The following is a 14443-nucleotide window of genomic DNA, read 5'->3' as shown; positions in this document are numbered from 1 at the left end:
GAGTTTGTTCTTTTTTGTGATGTGTTTCAGATATATATATTCAGAGACTGCTGACAGCTCACCCTTTTAATTTTCTTTATTTTACAAAAGCACAAGGTTTTTTGTTATTGTGAGTGTAAACAAATAAAAATAGACCCTTTATAGACTCTAAAGATGTATTACACTTATCTTTATACCCAAAAATGACGGAGTATTTTAAGTTGTTTCTGATGTAATGACGAAAATATCCAACAGGGCGCGCCCGTCGACCCCAGAGGGTTAACAGGGTTCGAGCGGTTTAAGGCTTTTAAGCACAAGCGTAATAATGTATTGTTTTATTTAGCAAGCATGTAACCACCTAGATCATAGATGGAAAATACAATTTGCAGCCAATACAGGCAATTTACTATGGAAATATATGATTTTTAAAGCTTTTTAACAGTTTTAGCACCACCTATTGTCCAATATCCATAAAAGTTTGTAGGCTTCTTTAGACTTCTGTTGCATGTGCTCACCTACTTTCGTGATGTTTTGTCTTTTCGTTTAGGATTTATAGGCTTTTGAGTATATTTTGGCACGGCCATTTTTAAATGACCCTGTTATAGCTATCTAAAGGGTAAAGTTACACTTTTTTTTTTTTGTAAATATTGACCTAGAGAGTCCAGAGAACTGTACTGCATTAGTTTTGAGTTTGAGCTATAAACCTAGGACTAGTTCGCAAAAGTTTTTTACATAATCATGAATATTTAATGAACAATTTGATTGACAGTGGTGCTTCTTGAGGCAAAGTTGTTCAGAATGAGGAGATCTGAGATATGATATGCATATTGTGTCTGCAATATGCAGCATGATTGAGGCGTAAAACTTGTTAGCGCCACTTTGTGTCCGATTTCTTTCAAATTTCTCACAGATCTCTAGAGCTAGGAGTCAAACATGCCAGTCTAATAGGTGCTCAAATTTCATTGGTCGATGGCGGCCATATTTTTTTAAGATATGCCAGTGTCCTCCTAGACAGTCAATGCACCTTTTCAAAGACACTGCATGCCGATTTTCAACTCGATCAGATTAAGTAGTTGAAAGTTACAGACAATTTCATGTTTTTTTTTTTATTATAGTGCCACCATGTGGCAACCCCTAATAATAATAATAATAATCATAACAAAATGTTTTTTTTATATTTTGTAATTTTGTAATCCTCTTCAGACAGTCCTCCGATCAGCCATGAATAATCATCTCAATCATCTCAGGTGCTGTTGTAGATAATATTCATGTCTCTTGAGAGAGAATAATATGTGTAACCTTTTTTTACACCATCAATATTATTTATCACCCCCATCCCTGCAGTTCTATCACTGTAACAACCCCTCTGCAGTTTAAATGCCCTGAAATGGTCAGAATTTCCTGCTGAAATCCATTTTCTCTGCCTTTTAGTTTATGTATTATTCATTCTGTGTACTAGTGCTAGTAACTTTGAAATGAAATCGCATCTTGTGCTTCCCGTTGTATCTTGGTGTGCTAATCAATGACTTTGGTGACTACATGTTTAAGGTTGGTCTTTTTGTATTTAAACTAGAAACAGCTTGTCGGAACATGCTGTGCCATAGAGGCTGTGCACTGTTAAGCATAACTGCTCATAATATGATTATAATAGCTGATGATGAAATTGTAATGAAAAGGTGTCTCATAACACTTTGGACCTAAGCAGTAATTTAAACATGATCTGTCATTTGTTGTTGCCTCCAAATCACCTTTTAAACATTACAAATGGACAACATTGAATAAGAAATATTCAGTAAAGCTCTTTATTATCAATGTTTATTAGCAGTTCATACTTCCATGGCAACCTTTTTAATGTTTTTTACCATTTATCACAAGGTTTCTGGATTAAATCCAAATTGCAATACCCATATTTTGTGTATGCAGTAACTCAGGGCTTCTGATGTTGTGCCTTTGAACAGTACACTTAAACCTGATAGCTTCTAGGGTGCTGGCAGCGCTGTCACCACACTTTATAGATGTTTATAAAAGAATTTCTCAATGTGTAGATTATGAAATTGAATATTTTATGGATTATGAATTACACCGCTAAAATTGTAATCAGAAACGTAATCTTTTTGATTACTTTTATTCACTGAATGCATGTTAACACTCCTTTTATTAAACAATTGTAAACATGAAAACAAAAAGCAACTCAATTATGTATTAGTCATTTGCTGATTTGTAATTTTAATAAAAAATGTAATCCAAGAAAAGTAATTAAAGTGATTACACACATTTTAAAATGGAGTGGAATGGAATGGAATTACATGGACTTGTTTTTTTGTATTCTGAACTTGATTACATGTAATTTCTTACTAACCAGTAAAGACACTTGATATTCAGATTATAAATCCTGAACTTTTAAAGATAAATACCAATGTATAATGTTTTTGAAAATAGAAAAGCTTCACATTCCATCCCAAGTGTCGTGACTTTCGAGAACCCCAGAATTTGTTCCTGTTCTCTTAGTTCTGTTCTCTTGCTCTGTGGTGCTGAACTGTATGCATCTGCTCCTGTCAAGTCAGCGTGCACAGGGAGAACACAAGGCACTGAGTTTCTTTGAGATTGCAAATTGATGTGCCTTTTCCTAGATTGATTTTGCTCCAAAGCCTTGGAATGACTTTTGTGCACACAGATTTTCACTGTGAATTTTCAGTCAAATACTGGCAGCTGGGTTGCCAGGCACTCACTGTATTTTTAGAGAACTACTACTGTAATCAACATGGCCAAAAGTATTGGCAGTGACAAATTTTGTGTTTTGCAAAGTTTGCTGCTTCAGTGTCTGTAGATTATTTTTTCACACGTTTCTATGGTATACTAAGGTAAGATAAGCATTTCATGAGTTTTAAAGGCTTTTATTGGCAAAAACACTCAATTTATGCAAACAGTCAATATTTACAGTGTTGACCCTAGTTCTTCATAACCTCTGCAATTAGCTCTGGCATGTTGGATATCAGCTTCTGGGCCAAATCCTGACTGATGGCGATCGATTCTTGCCTTATTACTGCTCGGAGTTGATCACAATTTGTGGGCTTCTGCTTGTCCACTCGCCTTTTAAGGATTGACCACAGGTTCTCTTATGGGATTAAGATCTCAGGAGTTGCCTGGCCACGGATCTTACATTTCTATGTAATGATGTCTGAGCCACTTCATTATCACTGTTGCCCTGTGACATGGTGCTCCATCATGCTGGAAAATGCACGGATCATCTCCAAATTGCTCCTGGATCTTTGTGAGAAGTTGCTTTTGCAGGACGTTTTGGTACCATTCTTTATTCATGGTAGTGTTTTGGGGCAGAATTGTGAGAGAGCCCACTCCCTTGGATGAAAAGCAATCCCACACATAGATGGTCTCAGGATGCTTCACTGTTGGCACAACACAGGGCTCATTGTAGTGTTCACCTTTTCTTTTCCGGAAAGAAAAGGTGTCTTCTGCTGTCCAATCCTTGTACTTCCTGCAGAATTTCAGTATATCCTTGATGTTTTTCTTGGAGAGAAGTGGCTTCTTTTCTGCCCTTCTTGACACCAGGCCATTGTCCAAAAGTCTTCGCCTCACTGTGCATGCAGATGCACTCACCAGGAGACGGTCCTGGCGCTTGTTGGACACTCTGTGACATCCTGAAGCCTCCTTCACTGCAGCTGAACCTCTCTACTTGAAGTTCTTGATGATCCGTAAATGGATCTTTCAGGTTTAATATTCTTTGCAGCAATTTCCTTGCATGTGAGGCCATTTTGATGTTTGCGTTTTCATCTTTCTTTAGAGGTAACCATTGCTAACAAGAACACAATTATTGGAAGCACTTCTTCCCTCCTTTATAGCAATTAGTCTGCTCTTATAATCCAATCAGAATGATTGTGATTTCACCTGACTAGTACTTGTTCACAATATCCCAGGTGCTGATGATATGATTAGTGAAATTGTTAGCTGGTCATTTTGTGCCAGGGCCAAAAAACTGTGAAATTTGGGTTTTTGGGATAGTTTATGGGATGGGAGAAACCCACCCAAATCAACGTCGGTTAAACAGGCGTGGGAGGAAATAGCCACAATTGTTTCATCAGCTGGCATCCCCAGGACATCGCACCAGTGCCGCAAGCGCTACAACGACATCAGAAGACGGGGGAAGTCCAAGCTTGCTAGCAACAATCGGACACGCCGTATAACGGGAGGTGGATCTGCCTCTACTCAGGACCTGACGCCAGCAGAGGACATTGCCGCGTCCACCCTCACCACTGAAAGCGTTGAAGGGTTTGGGGGCTTTCAAATCGACACCCAACCAGAAATGCAAGCAGTCCAACCCCAAGGTACACTTACAAATCAAGTTCACATACATTAAGGTTTCTTATGAAAATATTTTAATCGTTATTTACATGAAATAAATGTAACACAGCCACACAATAAATAAAAGCAATATAATGCAGCTTCGCAGGAAGACCCTGGCCTCGCGAGCCGTGCGCACGGGCCATCTGAGGAGGGAACAGCGCAACCACCAAGGTCCAGACCTACACGCTACACGCCGTGGCAGCATCGCCAGACCGGAGGACCACCCGTTCCTACAGCTCCAGCAAACCAGGTTTGACATGCTGGAGCGGGAGCTGTCCGGGATGCGGCAAAGTATGGATACCCATCTTGACCAGATGGCGATGTTGCTGCAGCCTCTCGGGCGCATCTCAAGTTTGGGGAGGATTGCTGCAGCCATGGAGCATGGCCCTTCAAACGCACCACCTGCTCCTGTTGTGCCTCTTCCTCCTCCTGTTGTACCCCTTCCTCCTTGCCCCACTCCATCTCCGTCCACCAGTTCCACCAGGAGCACATCGCGCAATGCCACTCCCGGACCCTCAAGTGTCCAATCCCGCCGTGGCGCGCGTCGCATTACTATCAGAGGAGGGAAAAATTATTACATTTATTCTGTTTAAATCTTTTCAACCTAATTTTCTGTTTTTTTTTTTTTTTTTTTTTTTTTAATCAATTACGGTTTGATATTGATTTTTCATTTTGACACATGTAAATAAAGAAATGTCACAAATAAATACTTTCGGATGTTTTGGACTCGTTCTCTCTGAATCACGAATATATGCATGGTTATATTTTTTAAATGTAGTCGAACATTAGACTGAGATTAATTTGCTTTACCTCACTATAGATGACGCAGCAGCTCTTCTGCCAAATAAGCTCTCCTGTCCCGTGCTGCTGCTGGGGCATTTGGGTTAAGTGGCATCGGCACATACAGTTCACCATCACGTCTCCTTAAGTCCTCTAATGTTTCCTCATCAATGTCAACAACACAACCTTGATTTATGGAAATGCCACAAAGAATGCTGCAACTTTTTGAGGACTGTACTGTAAAGTGCCTCCTGACCTATCCAAACACCTGAAGCACATTTTCAGTATGCCGATCGTTCGTTCAATTACACAGCGTGTTTGTGTGTGTTTTCGATTAAACCGTATTTCACTCATTGTTGCTGGCATCAAAAATGGTGTCATCAGCCATGTCTTTAACGGATACCCGTTGTCCCCTAATAGCCACCCATCCAACGGGGGATTCCCCTCGAAGATGGCAGGAATGGCAGAGTTTGCTAGTAAAAATGAGTCGTGGCTCAAGCCTGGATAATTCGCAAAGACATTGGTGATTTTACTATTAGCATCGCAAATGACTTGTATGTTGATTGAATAGGTTTCCTTGCGGTTGACGTATACAAGTGCGTTTTATGATGGGGCACGTAGCTGCACATGGGTGCGGTCTATAACACTAAGGACACCAGGGAACCCATACTTTAAAACGCATGTTTCGCTCTTTCCTGGCTGTCAGGTGTGACGGGGAATTGGATGTATTCCCCAGCATGTCGGACTAGACCTGATGTAACTGCATGTATAGCCGAACTTATGGCAGATTGTGAAATGCCTTCAATGGAGCTAAGGGGGTGCTGGAACGACCCAGATGCATAGAAATGCAATGCCGCTGTAACTCACTGCAACGGGGCAGGCATAGGGACAGGGTGCATCAGTCCCCAGCTCATCTGCCACAGCCTGGCAGGTCAGGCGTAACTTACGCATACATTCCTCGTCACTGAGGGAGAGATAAGTCTGTCTGGGCCGGTAGACCCTCTCCCTCTGGCGTCTAATTCTCTGTCCCAAGACATACTCCATCTCACTGTGCAATAGAAAAAAATATGAGAAAGATCAACTTAACTGGTAAGTTAAAGAATAAGGTTTTTAAATGTACTTTATGGTAAAGGTGATTTCGCAGTCTTCAGATTTTTTTTTTTTCCTGGTTCTTGACGGACAAACTAATTTGTCAGATGTCCTTATGTGTCTTGCCACTATTGGGCAAACAGGTCTGATCCGTCATTACTACAATTAGCCTGAAAAATTTGGGTAAATGTGTAAGCTAGATTTAGGCCTACATTTTTTTACATCTTCATGGACACCAAAATGATTTCCCTCATGTGTTAATATTTTTCCTTGTTATAATGTATGATTTGCAAAAATAAAAACTGTTGCATCTGTGTTGATGAGAGAATCAAAGTGTATGCGCTTTGTGCACCCGCTACATTATGGCCAAGCATGCATGCTTAAAATAGCATTATGAACAACGCGCCACTGACTTTAGACTAGGTTTTTTCTGGTCAGTGGCGGAAATGTTTTCTTGAACTGCAAAAAAGCACTAGGGAATGTTTGCGCCAAAACATGCCTCCTTTTTGCGCCGACCCGCCCAGGGAGCGCAAGTTCATTTCCTAGTTTACCGACGTGCGTCTGTGGAGGGGAAAAGCCTGCTTTGCGCGGGTGCAAAATAGGAATGATGCATGCGTCAGTGTACAAAGCAATTTGCGCCGGGTGCAAGATAGGGCCCTATATAATTTATCATTAAATAATTACAAATATCATAGTTTGGTATTTTTCACAACAGTACTGGCAATAGGAAATGGAAAACAATATACTTAGTTTAAAAAAAAATAACTATTTAAAGCAAAGAGCAGAAAATCGCCTTTTATGAAAATGCAAGCTGAAATGTCAGCTGTATTGTTATATAAAAACATTTAAAATGCCATTAACAGTTAACAATTATCAGTGCAGTAATCTTATTTACTTTTCTTGGTTCTTACAAATGTGAACATAGTATAACAAGTGAATTGAGAATTATTTTTCAGAAATATATTTTAAAATTACCCAGAAACTGAAAGAAAATAAATCAATAATACTACCCCACAAGGCATCACTCAATACAAAGGCATTTATGCTACAAGGCATCACTCATCACACACTCATCAAACATTAGAGCCAGTAGTATATTCTTGTGTAAACATTACAGGACAATTAGCATCTTTAACTTTCAACAGTTCAACAGACTAAAACTATGTAATATCAAGATGGATACGAAAACAGGACATGGCCAATATGACATTATCGAACAATACAGTTACTGTTTAAGAACACAGAGCTACTTTAATATCTTTCCACTAAATCCCCAAATCATTGACTGTTATTGTAAGTCTATTAGATTTGTCAAAATCCAGTTGTAACACAAATTTAAATATCTTCAGAATGTGTCTACTTGTGTTGAACCCATTTCATATAATATGAAACATACAGAAATGACCCAGAATCTTAATTAACCATACAAAAAAATAATAATAATAATAATTATATATATATATTTTACAAAAAAATCAAGATCTAAAAAAAAAATAAAACATTCAAAATCCATTAGATTTCGCAGAAGAGATGAAATGTGCGGGTTCACATTACTGTTCTTTTTTTTTTTTTTGCACTACATTGCCAGTCTTCTTGAAAGTCAATTACCCTTTCTTTGTTTTTGAGCCACGTTCAGGTTTGATGTTGATAAAGTGCCTTAAATGCAGAAAAGGGAATGAGAGAGAGAAAACTGAATTTATGTATATGTACAAAACGTGGATCCAAACACAAACAACCCATTTTGTTTTTACCAAACTATATTATGCATCCAAACAGGTCTTGTACTTTTAGGTAACTCTCAGGTAATCAACTATGGTAATAAGAAAAAATGCAATAACATTTTAGATGTGATAATGATGAATAATGCAATAAATCATATGGGGTGTCTGCAAGTATAAGTCACATGCTGAATTTTGCTGTTTGCTGAATAATGTTTGAAATACTCTCTCTTTTACACATTTATTTTGGAAAACAACCATTCTGTGGCTGTTTAACTTTTGGAAGTCAGGTTGACAGATTTAAAGTTTACTGTTTGTCTTTGCTGTCTCCTTATCACACCATCGGTTTATTAACAATTTTGTCTGTGGCAATATGTACTGTGACTTCAATCAAAAATTAACATTTGCTGATAATACACTCACCCTTAGGCCATCCAAAATATAGACCATTTTTGTTCTTCATCAGAACAGAACACAAGGTTTTTTGAAGGAATATTCCAGCTCTTACCATGTATACAATGCAAGTGGACATATGAAGAACATATCACTGACCCGTAAATGAACACCACGTAATAATTGCTTACGTGCGTGCTTATGTAATGCTCATTTCCAGGTCAGTGATCTGCATTCTTCATAAGTTAACATAAGGGCAATACAGACGCCACAGATCAATCTCGTTTTGACCAGAAGCAAATGTTTATAGTTAAAAAATTCTTAATTATAGATTATCTTCTTACAGACACGTAGCGTTTCACTTCAGAAGACATTAATTGAACAAATAGATTCATGTGGATTACTTTGCTGCCTTTATCTGGTTTGGACTCTCAAAGTGATGGCACCCATTCACTTGCATTGTATGCATTGTAAGAGCTCGGATTTCCTTCTAAAAATCTTCATTTGTGTTCTGATGAAGAAAGAAAGTCATATACATCTTGGATGGCCTAAGGAGTGTGTTCATTATCAGCAAAATTTCCTGTTTGGGCGAACTATTCCTTTAATTTTATTGTATCCTTTGAGGTGTGTGTATTGCATAAATTACTAGATGATGAAGATGAATCTGTTAAGCATGCAATATATTGTTCAGAAACTTTTTTACAAACATGGTCACAACAAGGCTAGTGACAATTCACTCTACGTTAAAATATATATATATATATATATATATATTATACGGTTGACAAATATGCTAATGTTTAACCTTTGAACAAACTCAAGGGTGCACGCTGCTGCTTCCTGATACTGGAGGTTGAAATTGTAGAATGCTGCAAGGCCAGAGACAAAGTTGAGCTTTGCTCCTTCACACACATCTTAACCTTCCATGCGCAACACCCACTGCTGTTTGCTTAGAGGTTGATCTGAAGTTGTACTTAAATATAAGCTATTGTAGGTTCCACTGTGAAGCAACTTAATCGGTACATAGTGATTTTAACACACAAGCTCTGTTATTTATTTAATACAAATTAAGAAAAAACATTTAACATTACATTTAATAACACATGTATTGGACTGTGTATTAGTAATACATACATAAATGTGGATTTAAGAACATATTAGATTATTGACCACTGGCATTTGTTTTTATTAAATAGTGTAACTGCAATTTTTTTTGAAGTCACTGAGCTTTCATGCACAATGATGTTTTTAAAGCTTGTGAACGTGTTCCTACATGCTTGTCACAGTGAGTGACAAGAGTGCGGCTTAGATGGCCTGCAAAAAGGAGCTATTCTATAATTAAATTAGTTAAAAAAAGATTTCAAAATTAACTCTGCATCACATCATATCCAGTCAAATTGTTATAATGCATCGCATTATCTAATTTTAGAAAAGCACTGAATCCTAGTATATGAATGTTTTCTAGAAATTTGTAATTGTTAAATTAATTGGATCATTCAAAATGTATCAAATACGGATTGCATCGGGCTGAGAGACAGAGACAACATGCATGTTCTTTTTTAAAGTGTACCCTTTACAGCCACTTCATTGGATGCTACCATATTTCCTGGCTGAAAGTCATGGCAGGCAACAGATCCTCAAATGTCACCATTGTAGTCATTTACATGAAACTCTGTCCTTCTCTCTACTACAATATTTTCAGGGAAAGGACTTCTTTTAGGTAAGCCTGCAGAAGCTGATGTCTTTCTGCCAATGTAGCACTCAGGTTCTTAAAGTTGTGCAATTTTCTTGCACACTGTTTAAAGTATGAGTGCATACTATCAAAACGTAGGGTCCATAGGCTAAAAAGTCGACCAAAACAATTGGTGAGTTCAGGATAATGACACATTTGGTAGGGTTTTGGCTTAAGTGGTTGGCTTGGAAAAGCCACCGTTCGGGTCTCCATATACTCTTCTATTAGAACTGATAAATAAGCAATCTGACCAACATTAATTTTAAGGAGCACAGATAAGTTCCACTATCTGTCTGAATTTAAGTACTAATTGCCATACCTCTTGTTCAGTTGGTCTGGAAGTCTTTTCTCCCACCAAAAGAGGTAAAAGCCTGACCAAGCACCAGTTCTAAACTGCATGTCCACTTCAATTCTCACTTCCAGGGGTTGTCACTTGGTTTATCACATCCATCGTTCCCAAGATACTTGAACTGATTAATGCAACAATTTAGTTCAGTGTAATTGAACGGTTTCTCCTGATTCACAAGTTGATCAATACACAGTGCAAGGTAAACTGACACAACCTCCTCAGAAAGGTTATGTCCAAGAAAGGGAATCCTGGCTGGCAAACATGAAAATATTTCAGGTCATTAAAGATGGAATTACATTTTACACCAACTGCACTTCCAGCTCCACGAGCTTCCAAATCCTTGAGATTCTGCTCATACAATGTTCTAGTTAATGCCTTTGTTAGGGGTGCTGAATGAAATGTTTGACTGTCAATCTCCCAATATCTGCAAAAGTTGTTACTTCTACTGAAAAATTCAACAAAGCCACCAATAAAATGTGATCCAAGGTTATCTCCAGTTATCGAACACATTGTACCTTTGTGTACATTTCCATCAAGGCAACACCATTTCCTCGAGGTCTTTAAGGTCTTTTACCAGAGGGGCAAAGACCAAATCTTGTCAAAAACCCAAAATCTGGTTCTCTACACAACAGAACTAGCTGCATATGGTCAATCCCTGACCTACAGTGAGGCAACAGAGAAGTGTCATAAAAATGGCGAGAATCTTGTGTTTCTTCTTACCTGATTCAAGTGGAATGGCATATTCAAAGGCATCTTGATACAAGATTAAAGCTAATGAATTTGTATCATCTTTGAACCAGGGTTCGTATGGTCATGTAAATCCTGGAAAAGTCATGTAATTTAGAAATGGTGTTTTCCGGGCCTGGAAATGTCATGGAAAAACAAGTTAACGCTGAATGTTTTGGAAAAGTCATGGAATTTTCTAACAAATATTTTCAGCAGTACAAGTGTTCTAATAATTCTTCCAAGTTTGGCGTGATGGCAGAGCAATGTAAATAAGCGCTACTCAGAGCCTGTGCGTAGCAGCAGTATGCAAAATGCATTGCTGCATAAACTGAGTATTTTGTGAATAGGTGTAGTGCCATGCGGTGTCGCATTTGGCACCTTATTAACGCTAGAAAAGTTAACTCACGATTGCTCAAGCTTATATGGATAATGAACAAGGAATTAGTCAATTTAATATTTACATTATTGTTTGAATATATTAAGGCTTTAAATGTTTGTATGTAATAACTTGCCATGTTAATTAAGCTTATGGTGATGTTTGCTTGTGAGTCTGAGCAGTGTTATTATTCACTTCTTGATGAGCAATCATTAAAAGTCTCAGTATCACATACATTCTCCTGTTTTTAATAGAAAACATGAGAGAATATCTGTGCTGGTTGTCACTGATGTTCCTTGATCTGTCTGTCAAGAGTCGCATCAGTTTTCCAGAGCAAAAGCAGGGGGCTTTCACGCCGGCAGGTTAGACCGAAACAGAGCACAGTTTACATGAAAATTTGGTAATGTAAAAACTGTTTTGCAGACTGCAGTACAGAACACGAGACTACCTGTAGAAGGTGGTCTGAGTTCAGTTGCACTGGAACTGTGGCACGTTTTGCTTGAGTGAGAAAGCAAGCTACTCCGTTCCGCACTTCTTCAGGAAGTAAAATGACATGCGCATGCATATTTGCCGATTTAAGCATGAAGACATCATCAGTTGCACAAACAAACACACGTGTGCATCATGAGTGGCAGGGAAATGTTGCGGGACACAGAAAAGGTGTGGGATGAAATTAGACTCAAAATGATTAACAAATGCGTGCCTACTCATCCATCAATTTGATAAATGTTGCAAATGTATCTTACAATCCACAGACAAATGCCTTTCAACTGTTCCCTTTTGTATAAATGTATCACAATTTGTGTGTGCAACCAAAGGGAGATCTTCCAAATCAAACACATTGTTCTTGTGAAGCATTCAATGTGCATTTGTGGAACAAGAGATACACACATTCATTTACTTTTATTTGTGTCGATATCCTTTGATTCATTTGAATTTTGAGACTTCCTTTCTGCTGGTTTTGGCATGTATGATACACGCATAACTATGTTAGAGCAAAGCAGCTATTTCTAGATGGTGATCTAATTTTACAGAAATACCATCAGGTGGGGCGTGGTTTATTCACAAGTTTAATGAGCAAGTGCTCCACACATCAAAGGCTGACATCAGCAGAAAGGATCAAATGTTTGTCTCAGTTTCTCTCATATATAACCAAGGAGAATGTCATAGTTTAGGCGAAAAAGACCATTTTAGAGTGCAAGTCCTGTGACAATCCGTTTGTGTTACATGTCAGTAGCTTCTAGTTAATAGGATTACAACACCTGACTGACTGTGTCTTTGTTTCTGGCACCAGTCAGCGTTAAAGTCTGCTGTTTTAATCATAACAAAGTGTATAGACCAGACCTGGGAAACTTACTGCCAGTGGACCAGATCTGGCCCTCCACATGGTTTAATTGAGCCTGTGGCTCATTTATCCTTTATAGCATTTTTTTCATTGGAGTTATCTTGCATTGGTACCTAATACGCCTCCACAGCATTAAAGTCTGCTGTTTTAATCTTAATGAAGTTAACGTCAGTGTTACTGGACACTTTCTGTAGGGTATTACATATATAATTTAGAGACGTGGACTCAATCAGTTAAAATGGGTATTTTGCACACATTTTACCAGCGTTGTATTTAAGGTAACTTGCATGCATGCTAAATTTAGGAGGGAATTTAGGGTCACGAAATATGTGAGCTATGGACTAGATTAAACTGTCCTTGTTGTACCTTATTAGGTAATGAAATGTATAAGGGAATTAGTCGCGTTCAACAACCATTATAAATTAGATAAATGACAAATAACTAGATTATTTATCTTAATAGATTCTCCACTTTTGAAATCATACAACGTCTAATTGTATCAGCTCACAATTTCTACTTTAAAGAATTAGCTTTAATAAGTGAATTATGATTCACTATAATAAGAAATTATGATTATGTAATGTTGTACTCTTTCTATAGCCTTGCTAACAAATGCTTCTTTAATCTAGGTAAGGCCAACATTACAGCAAAGGAGGCAGTGTCTAGGTGGACAGGTAAGTCTTTTGCATGCCTCACACCACAACAAATTCCTTGCCAATGATTCTCTTTTCTTAGTCATATAATTAATCCACAGAAGGCTCTGAAATGCAGGAATCTAGTCTGATAGTATATCTGCTTATTTTGGCATGTACATTGCATTCAGAAATTATTCAGACCCCTTCGACCACTGGAACAACCAGGACTGTTCCTTTTTGTGTTTGTTTTTTAATGATTAACATGTTTATTCGAATATAGAAGAGCAAAACAAATACATGGAATCAACTTTTAACTCCCATTGCACTCCTACTACCACCCCGACCCTCAACAAACACCCCTGTGGTCATATATGAGCACATACAAAAGAGAATAAAAAACAAAGAAAGAAAAAATATATAAAAATCACACACATTAACAACTACCCCTTTCTCTCCGCTGTTCCACCCTGAGAACCCTCCAAGAACACAAAGTATCTGCTCCATTTCCCAGCAAACAAATCAAAACTCCTCAGTCTTCTATATGACCCTTCTTCGAAAGCTACCACCCTCCCCATCTCCAAGCACCACTCATGAAATGGGGGCGCTCCAGCCAACTTCTAACCCCTCAAAATCATCTGTCTGGCGACCATACCACTGGTTATGACCCAATCCTCCACATGTTTATTCCCCACATTGATGACCGCCCCAACTCCCAAAATACAGAGTCTGGGGCAAAACGAAACAGAGTGCCCAAGACATCACATACAAAACTCTGAACCCAAAACCCCAGGATCTTAACACACCCCCAAAAACCATGGGTTGTGTCTCCATCCTCCAACTGGCATCACAAGTAGAGGTGGGTATGTCTTTAAGACCAAGCCTATACAATATAGAGGGGATCCAATCTGTGTAAAATCTTGAATTGCATAAGGCAAATCCTTGCATCTCTATATACAGACTTG

General features: G+C 38.2%; 1 protein-coding gene across 3 annotated transcripts in view; it reads left to right on the top strand.

Moving 5' to 3' along the window:
- Nucleotides 1-14443, top strand: part of mnd1 (meiotic nuclear divisions 1 homolog (S. cerevisiae)) — a 104985-nt gene that overhangs the window by 82550 nt on the left and 7992 nt on the right. For all 3 annotated transcript variants that reach the window (XM_052126366.1, XM_052126365.1, XM_052126367.1), the window contains exon 7: nt 13476-13520. In XM_052126366.1, coding sequence (XP_051982326.1) covers nt 13476-13520 — 45 coding nt within the window. The remainder of the gene's footprint in view (nt 1-13475; nt 13521-14443) is intronic.

Source organism: Xyrauchen texanus, chromosome 5 (assembly GCF_025860055.1).
Source record: "Xyrauchen texanus isolate HMW12.3.18 chromosome 5, RBS_HiC_50CHRs, whole genome shotgun sequence".
NCBI classification, from domain to species: domain Eukaryota; kingdom Metazoa; phylum Chordata; class Actinopteri; order Cypriniformes; family Catostomidae; genus Xyrauchen; species Xyrauchen texanus.
The sequence above is the reverse complement of the archived record's forward strand: the minus strand, read 5'-3'. Positions and strand labels throughout refer to the sequence as shown.